Below are 17,296 nucleotides of genomic sequence, written 5' to 3' on the forward strand. Positions count from 1 at the left end.
ATTATTTTAATATCTGGGTATGTATGTATGTGTAAGTCGCTTTTATGGCGCGCTAGGACGCTTTGCAATGCCCACCCACCACAGGAATCTGTCATGATAGAGATCCTCCAGAAGCTGGCATCTCTCCATATCTTCATGGATGCCCTCTACCCACCGTTTGGCCGGATACCCTCTCTGTCGCCTACCTGGGGGGACCCACTCCAACACCCTCTTCGGCAACCTGGTATCAGCCATCCTCTGCGCATGCCCATACCATACTAATTGCTTGGTCATAATATCGTGCACAATAGTCCCCTCAACGCCCATTGTCTCTCGAACACGTTCATTCCTGATACGTTCTCTCCTCGAGATCCCAGCCGATCTTCGCCAAAAATCCATTTCTGTTGCCTTGAGCATTTCTTGGGTCCGCTTCTTCAACTGCCACACTTCACTGCCATAGGTGATTATAGGCTTGACAACCAAGTTATAAATCCTCTTTTTGTTGTCCTTGGAAATTCTCTAGTCCCAAGGAAACCACTGGGTGGTGTGTTTAGGGGTGATTACATCTCTATGCTTATCTCACTGACTGTATGTAAACTGCCAATGACATTGTTCCTAAGCGGGCTGTATTAGTTTTTTTGAGGTCATGAGTTTGATATAAGACGTACCTATGCAGCCTTATTGTTACCTTTACCTTTTTTTAAATGTATTTATAGACACATGTTTGATGAAGTCATATAATGCCACGATTCTTCCTACCTCGCTAGGAATCTGTTGTTTGCACCGCTTTATGATGTTACTGCTTATGTCATGTTTAATGACCAATATCAATGAACCTGACCCCTTCCCATTGGTAGGCACAATATTGATGAGCTAATTGGTTAAGACGGAAAAGTTGGTTATCGGTGGTGGTCAGCAAAGCATTGAACTGGAGGATGGCCGGAGAATTCAGGACTGTGAAGAGTATAAATATCTAGGAGTTTGGTTAACCAAGGATGGAAATTTGGATCGGGCTATTAAAGATCGGAATGTGCAAGGCAGGAAAGCTATCGCGATGCTGAATGGGGTTCTCCAAGGAGACAAAAAGGAAAATTAACAACGTCATCGTGAAGAGTATCGTAACTTACAGGAGTGAGGTCTGGTAACTGAAGAAAAGGAGTGAAGACATGCCTAGAGCAACTGAGATGGACTTTTGGCAAAGGTCTGCTGGTATATCGAGAAAAGAGGGTATCCGCAATGAAAAGGTGTGCGAGATAATGGGTGTGGAAAACGATATCGTGCTTGATATCAGGTCCAAGCAGTTGGTCTGGTATGGTCATGTGCGAAGGATGGCAGACGATCGGTTGCCCAAGCAGGTTTTCGATTGGGTTCCTCCTGGAAGGGGACGGCGTGGACGTCCTGTGGAAGGTTGGCGACAAGGGGTAAAGGAGGATATCAGAAGGTGCGCCAATTGCCTGATGATCTCTTGGAGGATAGGGGCCAATGGCGATTGGGCGTCGCAGAGCGCGAGGCTGCGTTGTGAAAGCGGCTTAACGTATGTGTATGTAATCGTTCAACAACTCAACTCTTGTTAATTTGTCAGATTGACTCTAACAATCAGCCTCTTGCTGTCGAGCACAGTATTTGCTGTTCTCATCAGCTGCAGTTAAATTTTATCAGGATGGCAGTTTTCCATTAACTTCACCATTTTGTTTCTTCTGTTGAAATTGATAACATTTAGGCTCATCAGGTAAACTGAATTAAAATTTTTATGCATTCTGTGTAGTAACAGAAGGTAACGTTAAATGCTAATTGCACCTTTTCAGGGTGATCGACCCACAAAATCAGTTGATTATACGCAGAAGAACTATTTCCTGCAGCAGCCGCGATCATGGCTTGGGGCCAGTTGGTGAAGACCCAGCAGAAGAAGATCAGATACATAATGATGATGATGGAGAAACAATTGCATCTGGTCAGTCTCTGTCTTGTTCATTGATCTATCAATTTATTGTCTTTTTCTCTGCTTACTTCTCAAAGTGACAGATCCTTCAATAAAATGAATGCTATTCCGTAACAAAATGTTCATGTGCATATCTCTGGAGGAAAAATTTTGCTTGGATGAGCTTTTCTCGCCATGATGAAACGTCAGTCTGAGACTGAATCTGAACACATGTTGGCGTAATCACTTAAACTCTGTTTAAACAACTAGTCGGTCAAACCACAATCTGTTAAAATACTGCTTTGCCAGGGTTTTAGCTGAACTGTCTTGATAATTCATTCACCAGATGGCAGTAGGTTTGCTTGACACTGAAGCCGCATAGCCGCATGCCCAAATCTTGGACTGGTTTTTACAACCTCTCTGAGCTTAGAAGCAGAATATCCGGAGACTGCGCTGCACCGATGATGGGTCTAATTTGACCCAAAACGCATCTGCATTCCTCCCCGGTTGGTTCTAAGTAGGACTGCACCAAACAACATATCTCTCAAGAAAAAATTGTGATTGGATGAGCTTTTTCTCTCCATAATGAGACATTTGTGTTCGACTGAATTTGAATGCTCGTTGGCAAAATTACCAGAACTCGCCTTTAATATTCATGTGCAATTGGCACTGAGATTAGTCAAAAGATGTAGATACTTTGAGGTTTTGTCTTATTTTTGTTTTCTTAATATTATTTCTTCTCATTCCAATTCCAGAGGCCAGAGTAGAGCGAAATGATGACATAAATCCATTCTGGATTGAAGATAAAGCTTTGAAAAAGGGACCAGTATCTTTCCTCTCAATGAGTGAAACCACTTTCTGGAAAGAACTCATCGAAAAGTATCTTGCTCCCATCGATGATGATAAAGTAGAAAAGGTAACATTTGCAGTCACATTAATTTTTCTCATTTGCTCTCATAGAAATTAATTTCTAATATTGAATCATCATTTTCAATTTGAAGGCAACAAAAATTCCAAGGCTCCAAAAAAAATTTTGCTTTTTCTGTACAGCTTTTTGTTCAGTCTGTATTGTTTTTAATAGCGGAAGTTCAGGAAATTAAAGGAAAACATTACTCGGCCAGCATAAAACTCGGCCTTGAGGGAAAAAAAATTCCACCTTTAATTTTATCATCTAAACCAACCAAAGTCCGCAGTATTGGCATACATCTAGTCCCTGTCTGGAATAAAACTGTGGGTGAATGCAAGGATGAAAACAAATCTGAACTGTTTTCCCTCTTAAATGTTTACGCTTTGCACCGGGAATTTTCCCTTATTTTTATAAGTATTTAAAGATTTTTTTCTCCTTCTTTTGTATGCAAGTTTGAATTTATTTTATTCAGAACCTATCGCTAGTTCATGTTTTCAAGCTAATAATTCTTGCGTAACTACATCCAACAGAATTATTATCAATACAATCGTACAGTCTTACAATTTTCTATACCCTGATGAAAACTAATCGGAATTTTTGCAGCTTGTTTCAAGCCGTCTCTCAAAGTGATGAAACTATCTGCAAAATCATAACCTCTGTCAAGTGATATATTTTTTCTCTCGTTTTTTACCCTAAATGTCCATGTTCATTAAGTGTTTCCAAAAATTTGCTGCGGATATTACCTTCATCATCATGTTTTAGGCCCGCATTCAAAAAAATTTAAAAGACCTCCGAGACCAATCAGTTTTCTTTTTCTTCATGTGCAACGCATTGTTCGTTGTCATTGTTTTCCTACTCCAAGTCAACAAGGACTCGCTTCACTTAAAATGGCCATTGGGCGTGAAGACAAATGTTACTTATGATGAAACTACCCAAGAGGTAAGACTGTACTCAGATTCAACCACTCCTCTTGGCCGTATATTCATAAATTCTTCTGAGGTTGTCAAGTTAGTGAGAAATCCTTGAAATTTACACCAAAAGTTCAAGGCATTTTTATTAAATTGACCGTCAGTGAATTCTTGCAAATTTATTCAGTTTCATCACTGGAATATTGATACCACTTTTTTAACCATTTTCCTGGATTCACAGTAACTCTTTATCATGTCTTTCATGATGTTATTCTATTTCAAGAATTAAAAAATTTCAAACTTACTAATTTTTAATAATAAAACTTTTTAGAGGGAAAATGTAATTTCTTATATTTTAAGAAATTACCATACAGAGAAGTAAAGAACCTGTGTTATACTAATGTTTGCCTAAGTGTGCAATAGAGCTCCTCCAATTCTCTGATTGAGCTCTTTATGTGCTTGGCTGGCCTTTCTCTCTCTCTCTGGTCTGATCTGGTTATCATCCATTACATCCTATCAAACCAGACTAATTGCACAGGTAACTCTTTAGGAGGCAGTCAGCTTTGCAGTGATGAAACTAATGAATGTTGCAAAGAATAGAATTTCATTGTTTTAATTCAACAGATCAAGTGGTTCTCAATCTAATTTTGTATGTTTTTACAGGATAGAATTGCTCACGATTTGATTGAGCTGCGTAATAAATCAGTGTTTGCTTTCTTCATGATCAATGCTTTGTTCGTACTAGTAGTGTTTTTACTTCAATTAAATAAAGATGAGATCCACGTAAAGTGGCCGTTTGGCGTTCGTACGAACATCACTTATGTTGAAGAAACATCAGAGGTATAATCCTTGAAAATAAGGATTTTTGAAAATGAATGAACTGTTTCTTTTGCATGATCAAGGAAGGGGCTCTTCTCTTTCTATAATTGCTCTTCTTTCTTTGATAAAACTTGTTGGTTGCCTAAACTATTTTTGCCTCTTCTGCTATTCTTGTTGCGAATTTGGGCTGTGTGCTCCGTTCCTAAGTTGTAACCACCTTCATCACTTATATGAAAGGCACAATATTTGATTAGCATTTGTTGCAAAAATGTAACTGCAGATAAGCAGATATGTCTTGCCAAATCAAGTCAAACAGACAACAAATTTTTGAGAAGGAAGATTTTTCATCTATAGAACTCTCCTTCCTACATTATCAATATTCCAATATTTGTGTCACCCAAAATGGCCTTATGTCAAACCTGTGCATCATCAATATCTCTATAAGGTTAAGTACTTTTCTTGTCAATTTGAACAAGTAAGATGTTTGAAAAAATCAGCTCTCTGCCTGTAACTAGCCAAGTAAAAATCTCTCCATTCATAAAGCTAAAGAAGGCTCATTGCATAATTTGTTCCAGAATGGGAAGCTTTCAAAATATTCGAACTTCCACTGGTTTTTGGGCATAAAGGGATTTATTCAAAAACGACAAAAAGGACCCCGGCTTGGATTTGAACCCATTTCTAGTATGTTATTCAACTATCTAAAATTCGCCTTTCTGCAAAATTTCAAGGCCTACAACAAATTTTTATCTGTGCAGCAGCATTGCCAGGTGTAAAACTATAAAATTCCATATCTCTTGAACGAAAAAAGATTTTGATCTGCGGTTTGTGCGAAAATTTCTCTAAAAATCCTTCCTTTTTGAATGGGTCATTAAATTTGAGGTTTCACTAATTTAAACTTGCAATGTTGCCATTTTTCATTTCTTTCTGTGATCAATTTTTTTAAAATTAGGACACATCGTCAAATGCCTCTATTTGAAATTGAACAAATAACTGTTCATTGTATTATTCGTACATTTCCATTTCTTTCAATGTATTATACCTCCCAGGGAAACGATTGGTACATGAGATATGAGCTATCAAAGTTTACAACTTGCGCACGCCAACTAGAATGCGGGCGCTCGGAGTCGTCTATACACCCCCTCCCTTGCAACTGACAAGCTTGACAAGGTCATTCCACAGTATTTTTGTGCAAACCTTCCATTCCTGGCCTTCAAAAAGGTCTCTGATGAATATTTGGGGTCCTGGGGGTGCATTGTTGCCATTTTGACCCATTTTTAGAGGTTTTTTCAATTTTTTTAAGTAAAAACTGTGTAAATTACTGGTAGGAATGTAAAAAATGAATAAAACTCGATTAGTAACTTTTTCCTATGTTGCCAAATTTTTGAGAAAAATCGTCCTAAAGTGCTGAATATTTTATTAAATTTCACATCATAGATTTCAGAGGTGGAAGATGTAAGTTTTAAGTTTTGTTTTACCACAAATAACATATCCACTAGGAAAAATTACGATAGGTTTCACCGACGTTATAAATAATCCAATTTATGGCACTTTGGGACGATTTTTCTCGAAAATTTTGCAAGGCAAGTAAAGGTTACAAAGCACATTATTGCTATAATTTTTTATGTCATTTCCAGAAATATATCCGGTTTTTTTGTTAAATTGAGTTAAAAACGTGTAAAATTGAAAACCCGTAAAAATTGGCTAAAAATGGCAAGAATGGACCCTGAGACCCCGTAAAATTAATCGGAAGCCATTTTAATGGCCAAAAATGGAAAAGTATGGTAAAAATACGTGGAGAACACCCCCATGAAGTGTGACTAAAGGTCAAAAAACATTTAAAAGAGCCACCTTAATTATAAAGAAAGCTGCAAAACATGACATCTCTGCCACATTTTACATCATAGGAATCCAGGTACACTCATGCTTTTTTGATCTGTTTTATAGATGGGTATGAGCTGTTACATACGTCAATATGAAAATTTTGCTCCAGTTTCTTGAACTTTAAGTGTGGTGATTTATGAAATGTTTACCAATTTTTGGCTCATAGAGACGATTTTTTCGTGGTGAATATGTTATCTGTAGTAAAACAAAACTTAAAACTTACACCTTCCACATGAAATTCATCATTTACCCCTAAAACCTTTGATGTGAAATTTAATCAAATATTCAGCACTTTAGGACGATTTTTCCCAAAAATTTGGCAATTTGGCAATAACGTAAACAGTTTTTAGTTTAAAATATGTTTTACTTAAAAAAATTGAAAAATCCCCTAAAAGTGGGTCAAAATGGCAACAATGGACCGTGGGGCCCCCAAATATTCATCAGAGACCTTTTTGAAGGCCAGGAATGGAAGGTTTGCACAAAAATACGTTGGAATGACCTTGTCAAGCTTGTCAGTTGCAAGGGAGGGGGTGTATAGACGACTCCGAGCGCTTGGATTCCAGTCGGCGTGCGCAAGTTGTAAACTTTGATAGCTCATATCTCTTGTATCAATCGTTTCCCTGGGAAGTATAATATATTGAAAGAAATGGAAATGTATGAATAATACAATGAACAGTTATTTGTTCAATTTCAAATAGAGGCATTTGACGATGTGCCCTAATTTTAAAAAAATTGATCACGGAAAGAAATGAAAAATGGCAACATTGCAAGTTTAAATTAATGAACGAAGTGGCTATTCGTCGGTATGGTACCGACGGATAAATGGCTATTCGTCGGTACTGTACCGATGAATAAATAGCTATTCGTCGGTACCGTACCGATGAATAAATAGCTATTCGTCGGTACCGTACTTTGATTTTAGTACGTAAATTATATTAAAGATATGATTTCTTAATAATATTTTGGTGGAAGTTAAGAGCTAAAAATTGGGTGAAAGATGGAAAAAAAACCCAACACGAGTTGTAAAGAAATACTCTCCAAATTTAATGTATGTATTTCATACTCTCACATAATACTGAAATGTACTACTCTGTCAAATTAATAATCATAATACTGAAATGTACTTCACTGTCCTCGTGAAATGACTTTACTCTTAAATTTTAGCTAGCGGTACCGACGAATAGCCATTTATTCATCGGTACGGTACCGACGAATAGCCATTTATCCGTTGGTACCGTACCGACGAATAGCCTCATCCATTAATGAAACCTCAAATTTAATGACCCATTCAAAAAGGACGGATTTTTAGAAAAATTTCGCACAAACCGCAGATCAAAATCTTTTTTCGTTCAAGAGATATGGAATTTTACAGTTTTACACTTGGCAATGCTGCTGCACAGATAAAAATTTGTTGTAGGCCTTGAAATTTTGCAGAATGGCGTATTTTAGATAGTTGAATAACATACTAGAAATGGATTCAAATCCAAGCCGGGGGCCTTTTTGCTGTCTTTGAATAGACCCCTTGTTATAATATCGTAAATTATTTTCATTTCTTTCCTTATTTTTCAATTTAACGCACATTTGCATTCTCGTTAAAATCAAAGAATTATAATACATGAAAGCAGAGGTCAATATTCAGAGGTCATAATTTCTTGTCCGAGCTTTGCAAAAAAATAATAAATAAATAAAATAAAATAAAAAATCATCCAATGAATTATTCGTACAGATAACAGAAAGTTTTTTGTGAATGCTTTACATCTCTGAAAACTTGTCCAATTTATTATGTAAAATGCAAAACAGTTTTAAGCGTCCTTAAATTTTTCGTTCTGAAAAGAATAAAAAACACAAAAGACGGATTAACTTACAGAAATACGTTCCTATACAGTGAGTTCATAGTATTGAAACTGTTCTCTCAAATAAGCTAAAAAAATTGGTCTGTTTCTCCTAAACTCGGACCTAATTTAGTCCTTGTAGATTTGAAATTGGCAATAATTTGTTCCCACGACCTGAAAAGGTCAGATTGACTATCAGGAAGTTAAGACGAATGTTTTTTCTAACCTCTCACATTAGGTGTACACCATTAAAGAAGTAATGCAATCACCAACATCAAACACGAAAGCGTTTCAATCTGTGCTGTGTTGCTTTTCTTCTGTGGAGATGATATACCTACTGAAAGCTAATTTTTTAGTCATGCACAGACCAAATTCTCTAATTCTAGGTTCTATCTCTACAAACTGAACACCCACTTCTTATTTCTTTACACTCAAAAAACTTCTGGCTTCAGCTATCAAATTTTAAATGTTTTTACGAGGAAGTTGGCCGGTAATAATTTTTTAAATAATTTCAGATGCTTAGATAAGGTTAAAAGAAACGCTTTTTTTAAAAATGTCTCTGCATCAGAGTGGTCATGTTTAACTTCCCTCTTCACATATACTCACTGTATAAGTCAAGCTTTTGTCAAGCTATCAAAGCTCTTTTTGCAGCTCAAAGATAGAAATGTATTCATAGATTTCTTACCTCAGGTTACCTAACCTGAAGGAAACACATTGCCAGTAACATATTTTTTGAATACAGTATTTTATTTAATTTTATTTTTTGTTGGCCTATTCCTCATCGTACAAGGTGTGTTCAATTAGATACCGGATTTTGGTGATAATAAGCCCGTTGTTCGTCTGAATTAGGTATTGTTGGACTGTTTTGAAAGCTAATAACATGCTGAAGAACACTACATTCACAGATTTGCAAAATTCAAACTAGCTTTGTTGGTCAACGGTTCGGAGTGAGGCAACCTCACGAGTGTTCTGCGATTCTTAGGAATTTCTGCCAAAAAGTATAATCACTCGCCCTCAGTCATTGTTTTTAGTAGCTACTTTAAATGAAAATTGTCTTTTGTTGTTAGTTATTGATTGATCACCTTTAATTTTAGTACCCTCGACTAACCTCCTTTGAAATAATCCCTGCCAAAATCAGTCTATTCCTACCAATTCCGCTTCTATCATAAAACTCGGTTTGACCTCCTTGAGGTTGATTGCATGCAGCTCCATAAAATAATTTTCTTCAATCCTTACTATTTTGTCAAATTGCAAACCTATTTCGTATTTTCAAAACTCAAATCAGTGTTGAAAGGTCTACAATTTGACAGAATAGCAGAGATTGAAAAGAACTACATTTATGGAGCTTCGTGCAATCCACCCCAAGGCGTTCATAATGAGTTTTTTTCAATTGAAGGGAAATTGGTAGAAATGCATTGATTTTGGCGGGAACTGTTTAGAAGGAGGTACCTTTAGGTCAAAGGCACCAAAGTTAGGAGTGACGAATCAATGACTACAAATGACCATTATCATTTATAGTAGTTGCTCAAAATAATGACTGAGTGAGTGATTATGGGCCGATTTTACTTAACGGGAGATTCATGTAACCTTGTCGTCCTTTCATCAATTTTTGTTTTTCAACAAATTTCTTTTTGTTTCCTCTTTCTATGAGACGGTAGGAAACGGAGAAAAATTCGTCAGTCTCTTAACTGGTTTCAGGCTAAATTTTTTTCAAGGGAGAAGTTAGAAATATTACCCCTGGTGACATGTAACCGTAGGGTGCGTCAAAAGAAATGAAAGTCTGAAATGTTCCGCTCCCCAGGCGGCAATCGATGACGTTTGGTAAAAAAACATGTTAGCCAAAATTTGGGCCCATTTCAACCATTTTAAATGGTGCCAAAGGTCAATTTTGTGATGAAATTAAGATATTTTGGTTTAGACCTCGATTTCGTACAAAAAACTCGATTTTACGCTGAAATCGTGCGTTTACGAGAAAAATGCCAAAGAACTCGACTTGTAGAAGATGAAATTTTACATTAGGGGAATTTTACAAGAAAAATGCCAAAGAACTCAAGTTGTAGAGGATGAAATTTTATTCTAGGTAAACGTCTTTGTAAACGATAAAAATGAAATTTAACTAGAAAAACTCACCTCGGTATTTATTTTTTTGGTCCTCGGAATTTCCAAGGTCTTACAAAGTAGCGGTTTAAAAGACTCATTCTTCACGAAAATAAGTCGGAAGAGGGTATAAATGAACTGTAGGCAAGTGTTGAGGATGCAAATGTCATCAGAACTTCCTCAGTTTCAAAAAGAGTTCCAACTATTTTGCACAATCCTCCAAAAAGTGTACGGCTCGAGAAGCAGGATCGTGCTATAATAGTAAGGGAGAAGTGCGGTTTGACTGGGAAAAATTACGTAACGAACTTTCCCTATGTAATCGTCATCAGTAGGTTCCCCCGAACAACTTCCTAAAAGTTAAAAATGGTCCGACCCCGGGACACCCCTCAAAGTACTTAAAATCGAAAATGGCAGCCGTAATTAGGGGGTCCGGGAAATCGGTACTTTAAAATGCTCAGTCTGTCTCATGTTAGATATCATTTTCATGTAATTTTGATCGTAGATTTCATAAATGAACTCCACAAGGCCCCCCTGGTCAAAGGGGGCGCTCCAAATCAAAGATGGCAGCCAGATGTGAAAGGCAGGAGGTTGCATTTTCTTAAATATTCATCAAGGAACAAGGAAAGGAAATAGACACTTCACTTTCCTTGTTCCGTCGGTGACTATTTAAGAAAATGCAACCTCCTGCCCTTCACATTTGGCTGCCATCTTTGATTTGGATCGCCCCCTTTGACCAGGGAGCCTTGTGGAGTTCATTTATGAAATCTACGATCAAAATTACATGAAAATGATATCTAACATGAGACAGACTGAGCATTTTAAAGTACCGATTTCCCGGACCCCCTAATTACGGCTGCCATTTTCGATTTTAAGTACTTTGAGGGGTGTCCCGGGGTCGGACCATTTTTAACTTTTAGGAAGTTGTTCGGGGGAACCTACTGATGACGATTACATAGGGAAAGTTCGTTACGTAATTTTTCCCAGTCAAACCGCACTTCTCCCTTACTATTATAGCACGATCCTGCTTCTCGAGCCGTACACTTTTTGGAGGATTGTGCAAAATAGTTGGAACTCTTTTTGAAACTGAGGAAGTTCTGATGACATTTGCATCCTCAACACTTGCCTACAGTTCATTTATACCCTCTTCCGACTTATTTTCGTGAAGAATGAGTCTTTTAAACCGCTACTTTGTAAGACCTTGGAAATTCCGAGGACCAAAAAAATAAATACCGAGGTGAGTTTTTCTAGTTAAATTTCATTTTTATCGTTTACAAAGACGTTTACCTAGAATAAAATTTCATCCTCTACAACTTGAGTTCTTTGGCATTTTTCTTGTAAAATTCCCCTAATGTAAAATTTCATCTTCTACAAGTCGAGTTCTTTGGCATTTTTCTCGTAAACGCACGATTTCAACGTAAAATCGAGTTTTTTGTACGAAATCGAGGTCTAAACCAAAATATCTTAATTTCATCACAAAATTGACCTTTGGCACCATTTAAAATGGTTGAAATGGGCCCAAATTTTGGCTAACATGTTTTTTTACCAAACGTCATCGATTGCCGCCTGGGGAGCGGAACATTTCAGACTTTCATTTTTTTTGACGCACCCTAATGTAACGGGGGTCCTTTTCTAACTTTCCAAGCAAATAAAATCCATTCACCATCACATGAGACTTCTTCTGAGACAATTTTTTTACTCAGTTATATCCTCAACTTTTATAAAATGACAATCTTAAGTGCATTTCTGTAAGTAGACTTGCGGTAGGTAAGCTGGAAGACGTGTAACTGTGTTTTCCTGTAATTCTGGTGACGCTCCGCTTTTCGCCTCCGCTGTGTCCAGCAGGTAACACTCATGCCTTTTTGTTGTTTTGTTTATGTCTGGAGAGTGAATTTTAACAAACAAAACGTAGCTCAGTTTAATCGGATTCATGTTTTATTACTTGCCAAAATAAGTTAGTTGGCTGAAAAATCGTCACACTTATTCAGTGTAATTCTGGTGACGCCCCTCAAACTGCATAATGTCATTTTATTATCAGAATATCTTTCATCTCTAATAGATGCGCATGACATGATAACGTGACTGCTCTTACTTTGCTCTTGGTGCTATTTGCATTTGCACGAGAAATATAGTGCGAAAACGTAACCTCTAGTGACGTCACCAAGGACTGCAAGCGTCACCAGAACGACCATAATATGTGAGACCATTCATAAAATACGTGTCGCTCTTTAGGAGGAGTGGAGAAGGTCCGCAAATGCATTTAGGGTGTGGTGCAAGCTATGGTGGCGATATTCAGTGCTTTAAATGATAAATACAGGGTACTCTAAAAGTCCCTGCTCCCCCCTCTAACTTTTGAATCTAAACTAGATACGAAAACGAAACTTTGGGAATGTTTTTCATCTCAAAGGAGACCATCTTCTAAGGGGGTCAAAATTTTGGTTTCTCCCTCAGGGAGGGAGGGGGGGTGGGGGGAGCCACCAACTTTTTTTCAAACATTAATTCCTACCTTGTGATATCTCATTGGAAAGAACATTAAAAACTAAGAATTTCGGCGCAAACCGCAAATCAATATCGTAATTTTTGACTAGAATTCACGTCAGTGATGTTTAGAAAAAGAAATGTATTGCGATTATGAAGAAAATAAAAGAAAAATACCTTAAGGACCTAGAAAATTTACACTCCATCACCCGAAACTCTTCAGGTGGTGTACCAACGGATATTTCTTGCATTTCCCATTATGAAACCACCAATCTCAAAGAGATATTTGCTTTTGCCAATGTTTAAAAGTTAAAATCATGAAAAATTAGGGAAAGTGAAAAGCGTCACCAGAATTACAACGAGACACGGTTTTCTGACCATAAAACTCTTTTCTTATCAAACAAAACTTGAAAGTGCGTGAGAAAGATAATATTCTCATAGATGGATTTACATGGCTTCAGAAAATGTTTAGTTTCCATAGTTTTAAGAACTTTTTTTTAAAGAAGGAAACCTCAATTCTCCTGTTAATCGGCCCACATACTTTTTGTCAAAAATTCCTAAAAATACTCCGAGCCATGTACCGACGAAGCTAGTTTGAATTCTGTGACTCTTGTGTTTTTCAGTATGTTATCAGTTTTCAGGAGAGTCCAAAAAAAACCTAATTCAGATGTTCAGAGGACTGATTATCAATAAAATTCGGACTCTAACTGAACACACCTAGTAAAACAGTGTCATGAGATGAATATGATTTACAGTCGGAATCGGATCTTGCTCCTTCTTAGGTTATTGAAAGCATTTGGCCAACTTTTAATTTATCAGCTTGACTCAAAATTAAGGATCAGAAGAAAGAGGAGGGAAGCTTAGCAGCTTCCTTTCCTTAATTTTATTACAAGTGGACGAAAATACTTCATGTATGTGAATCCATATCGATTCTATCTGATTAAGTGTACAAAATCTCTAAGACTAACCAGACATCCAAGTTTGCTCACTTTCAAGTTTGTACATGCTTAATGTCTCTGTGGTGAAGCATGTTCTTCTTGTTTGCGTTCTTGTATATGAGTGTGTATATACAATTTATTAACATATACTATTTACTTTAAAGTGCTCTGATAAATTATGTTTCTCTTTTTTTCAATCAATCGGTAACATGGAAGTGAAGGGTCTGAGTTTTTAGTTCAGGGAGTTAGTATTCGAAGGTCTTAATTCAATACTGCATTCCGAATGTCTATTCCTCCCCCTCGTTTCATATAGTACCAATGCCTCTAACAAAAAGTTCTAAAATCAGTATCTGCAGGTTGAGGATTGAAATTCTGTTCATAGAAGAAACTGTAATATAGTGACATTATTTGTTGGTTGAAGTTTGTAATTTCTACTTCAAACTTTCATCAGCAACCCGATTATTAAGTATATGTCAATATGATGAGACAAGACATAACCCCATCGAAACAATGCAATATGTTTATTGCATTTCAGTGTCTTATCTTGCGGCTGTAAATTTGCGATAACCCGCATGCAGGTCAAATTGACAATAAACTATTAAGACCTCCAGAAAAGCTCAATAACTGTCAAAGAATTCCACTGCATGAGTTGCGATGAAGAAATCGCAAAATCCACTCCACTTCAGCTTGGTCTCATTGTACCTCATCAACAAAGAAAGAGCATAAAATTAAGCATGTGTAACAACAACACAACATGTGTAACATGTCACCATGTCAACATTCTAACATGCGTAAGCAAGCTTTACATTAATGTGAGCATAATACCAACTGAATTTCGAATTATATCTTCAGTTTCATGAAGTGTATTCTCCGCTTGAATAATAGGGTGATCTGGAGAAACAGCTCCCAGTTTACAAAAAGTTAGGTTTGAAGAGAAATATGGAAGAAGGCAAATTAAGCCCAACCTTATCTACTAATTCTTTAGATATCACTTCCATCTATGTTTATGCAAATTCTTCATGAGTTAATGATATTAACAAACAGGCTGTTTTAGATACTTATATTAGCAGGTACTTGAGGTAGTATGGGAAACTTAAATATCTATTGAATGCAGTCTGTAAAGTTCATGACACTTTTGCAATTCAAATGTGAAACTAGAAAAGTATGTTTCTCAATTTGGCAGTGGTGTAAGTCTCTCATCGTACTATATTTTTCAGAGGAAAACTAGGCAATATTATGAGGGTTATCTGTAAAGTACGGTTCCCTATTTTACATCCTCTGAACGAAAACAAATAAATCAAATCGGCAATAGAGAATTCAAGCATACTCTCAGCTTGAGTAAGCCCAAGTTTTTGAAAATCGGTTTGGGAATTTGCAAGAAAACATCATTTACCTAACCGAGGCAACCTCTTGCCTGGCATGTCCTCCTCTTAGAGCACTAGTGAATGGTGTGAAAGTTCTTTAATTGTTTCCTCAAAAGCAAAGAGTGCTGGAAACAAAACTATTTACTTAGAATTTGGTATACAGGTTTCACATTTTTGACTAATCGATAAGAGAGGATATCAGATTTTCTAAAACGCAGGTTAATTTCAAAGCTGAGACCATATTTATTGTAATACCATCTATCTCTCTCTGTTTAGAAAATATTAAATAGGGTTCCCAACTATATGGATAACCCTCATATTTCTTGAGAATTGTCTGAATCTTTGCTCGCCTTATAAAGGGTGTTGTGCAAAAATTTGAAACAATAAAGTTTGTTTTCTTTTACAAAAATGAAGTAGGAGCAGAAATTTTTTTAACTTTGGGTGCAGTAACCATACATTTTTTTCAGTTTCACCATTGAATTACCTCAGCTTTTGTAGACTTCATTAAGGGCTTGTAATTTTTCGCAAAAGAGCTTGATGCAGAAACGGCTTTTTTCGCCCCCCCCCCCCCCTCTGGAATTTCTTCAGACCTCGTCTATTGATTACTCATACTTGAGCGCTTCTTTTCCCAAATTTTCAGACCCTCAAAAAATGTTGGGGAGGAGCTAGGGGGGGGGGGGGGGGTGGAAGTCAAAACCTGTGAACCTCGATATCTCTTGAACGAAGAAAGATATTGAGGTCCGGTTTGGACGAAAAATCGTCTAAAATTGCATACTTTAAGATCCTAAAGGTCCAAATCCGGATATCACATTTTTAAGTCAACATATGTGCTTTTTTCCAGTTTTTAGGCCCAGAAAATTTCTTGTAAACGAAAAATTTACAAAGATCTCAATTTTTTATTTGAACCAAAACCAGTTTTTTAAATTGTTCGTCTTTTTCCACATCCAACGAGTGGTCCATTAAGCTAGGGAACCAAACGGTTCCGGAGTTATAATCCGATAAAATTTTTTGGGGGTCTGAAAATTTGGGAAAAGAAGCGCTCAAGTATGAGTAATCAATAGACAAAGTCTGAAGAAATTCCAGAGGGGGGGGGGGGGGGCGAAAAAAGCCGTTTTTGCATCAAGCTCTTTAGTTGAAGTATTCGTGTGAGACTGTTGTAAAAAAAAAAATTAGTGAGTCGGATATAATATTTTGAGGATGTGCACCAAGAGGGTCAATTTTTCCTCCGCACATATATGTACTTAAATGTTTCCCAGCTTTAAATTCCTGTTAATTTAAGTCAAATTCGAGATTTTGTCTCCAATCAACATGCCGATTTTAAGAAGTATGTCCAAAAGAATTTGTGTAGTTGAGTAATTTTGTAGAAATTAAATTAAATTATTGGAATGCAACTTTTATGATTTTTCTCACCCAACTTTTCATTATTTTACTGACAATGGATTTTTTCCCCCTCATAGATTCTGATATCCAAGGAATATCTTCAGCTTGAGCCAATTGGTTTGGTTTTCGTATTTTTCTTTGCATTTATTATCATCATCCAATTTACGGCCATGTTGTTCCATCGATTTGGTACATTCTCACACATTCTTGCATCCACTGATTTGAGCTGTAGCAAGAAGGTATGTTCTTTCAATTTTTTTCTTTTTGAGCAGTCCTTACTTTTTGTGTTACTACAGGATAAATTGTACCTTAATGTATTCCTTAATTCAAGGGAATTGTTTCTTTTTCTCCTCTGTTCAACAAAACTTTCCTCTTTCTTTTTCTGTTCGCAGTAGGTAATTTATTCTAATTCATACGTATTTTTATTCTAAAATAGTCAAACATTTTAATTATATTTTATTTTGTAATTTATCTAAAAGAACCTTTAATGCCTTCAAAATGTTTCTTTTTTCATCAATTCTCATACACCACTCACATTTAGTCCTTGTCTCTGAGCGCAACGGAGCATTGTAGATTTCCACTGAAAAAATCAGGTATCACAATTAAGTTTGATACAATTGTCTGTTCAAGAAAAAAGGCCATGAATAGCACTGAAACTTTTTCGTTTTATAATTTTAGTACTATTCATGAAGAAAATGCAAGATGTACTTCAATGATTAAAAAATTATACCATTTTGGCGTAATCACTGTTTCAGTACTTATTTTTAGTCCACAAACTCCACAATGAGACCCCTTGTA

General features: G+C 36.5%; 1 protein-coding gene across 7 annotated transcripts in view; it reads left to right on the plus strand.

Moving 5' to 3' along the window:
* The window catches only part of kkv (hyaluronan synthase-like protein kkv), a 90,026-nt gene that overhangs the window by 68,946 nt on the left and 3,784 nt on the right, over window positions 1-17,296 (plus strand). For 6 of the 7 annotated variants that reach the window (XM_019061452.2, XM_072306294.1, XM_019061455.2 and 3 more), the window contains 4 exons: window positions 1,785-1,930; window positions 2,653-2,813; window positions 3,567-3,743; window positions 16,576-16,737. In XM_019061452.2, coding sequence (XP_018916997.1) covers window positions 1,785-1,930; window positions 2,653-2,813; window positions 3,567-3,743; window positions 16,576-16,737 — 646 coding nt within the window. Of the gene's footprint in view, window positions 1-1,784; window positions 1,931-2,652; window positions 2,814-3,566; window positions 3,744-4,375; window positions 4,553-16,575; window positions 16,738-17,296 lie in introns of all 7 variants that reach the window. The other variant, XM_019061453.2, reaches the window with a different exon arrangement.

This window comes from Bemisia tabaci, chromosome 1 (assembly GCF_918797505.1).
Source record: "Bemisia tabaci chromosome 1, PGI_BMITA_v3".
NCBI lineage: Eukaryota > Metazoa > Arthropoda > Insecta > Hemiptera > Aleyrodidae > Bemisia > Bemisia tabaci.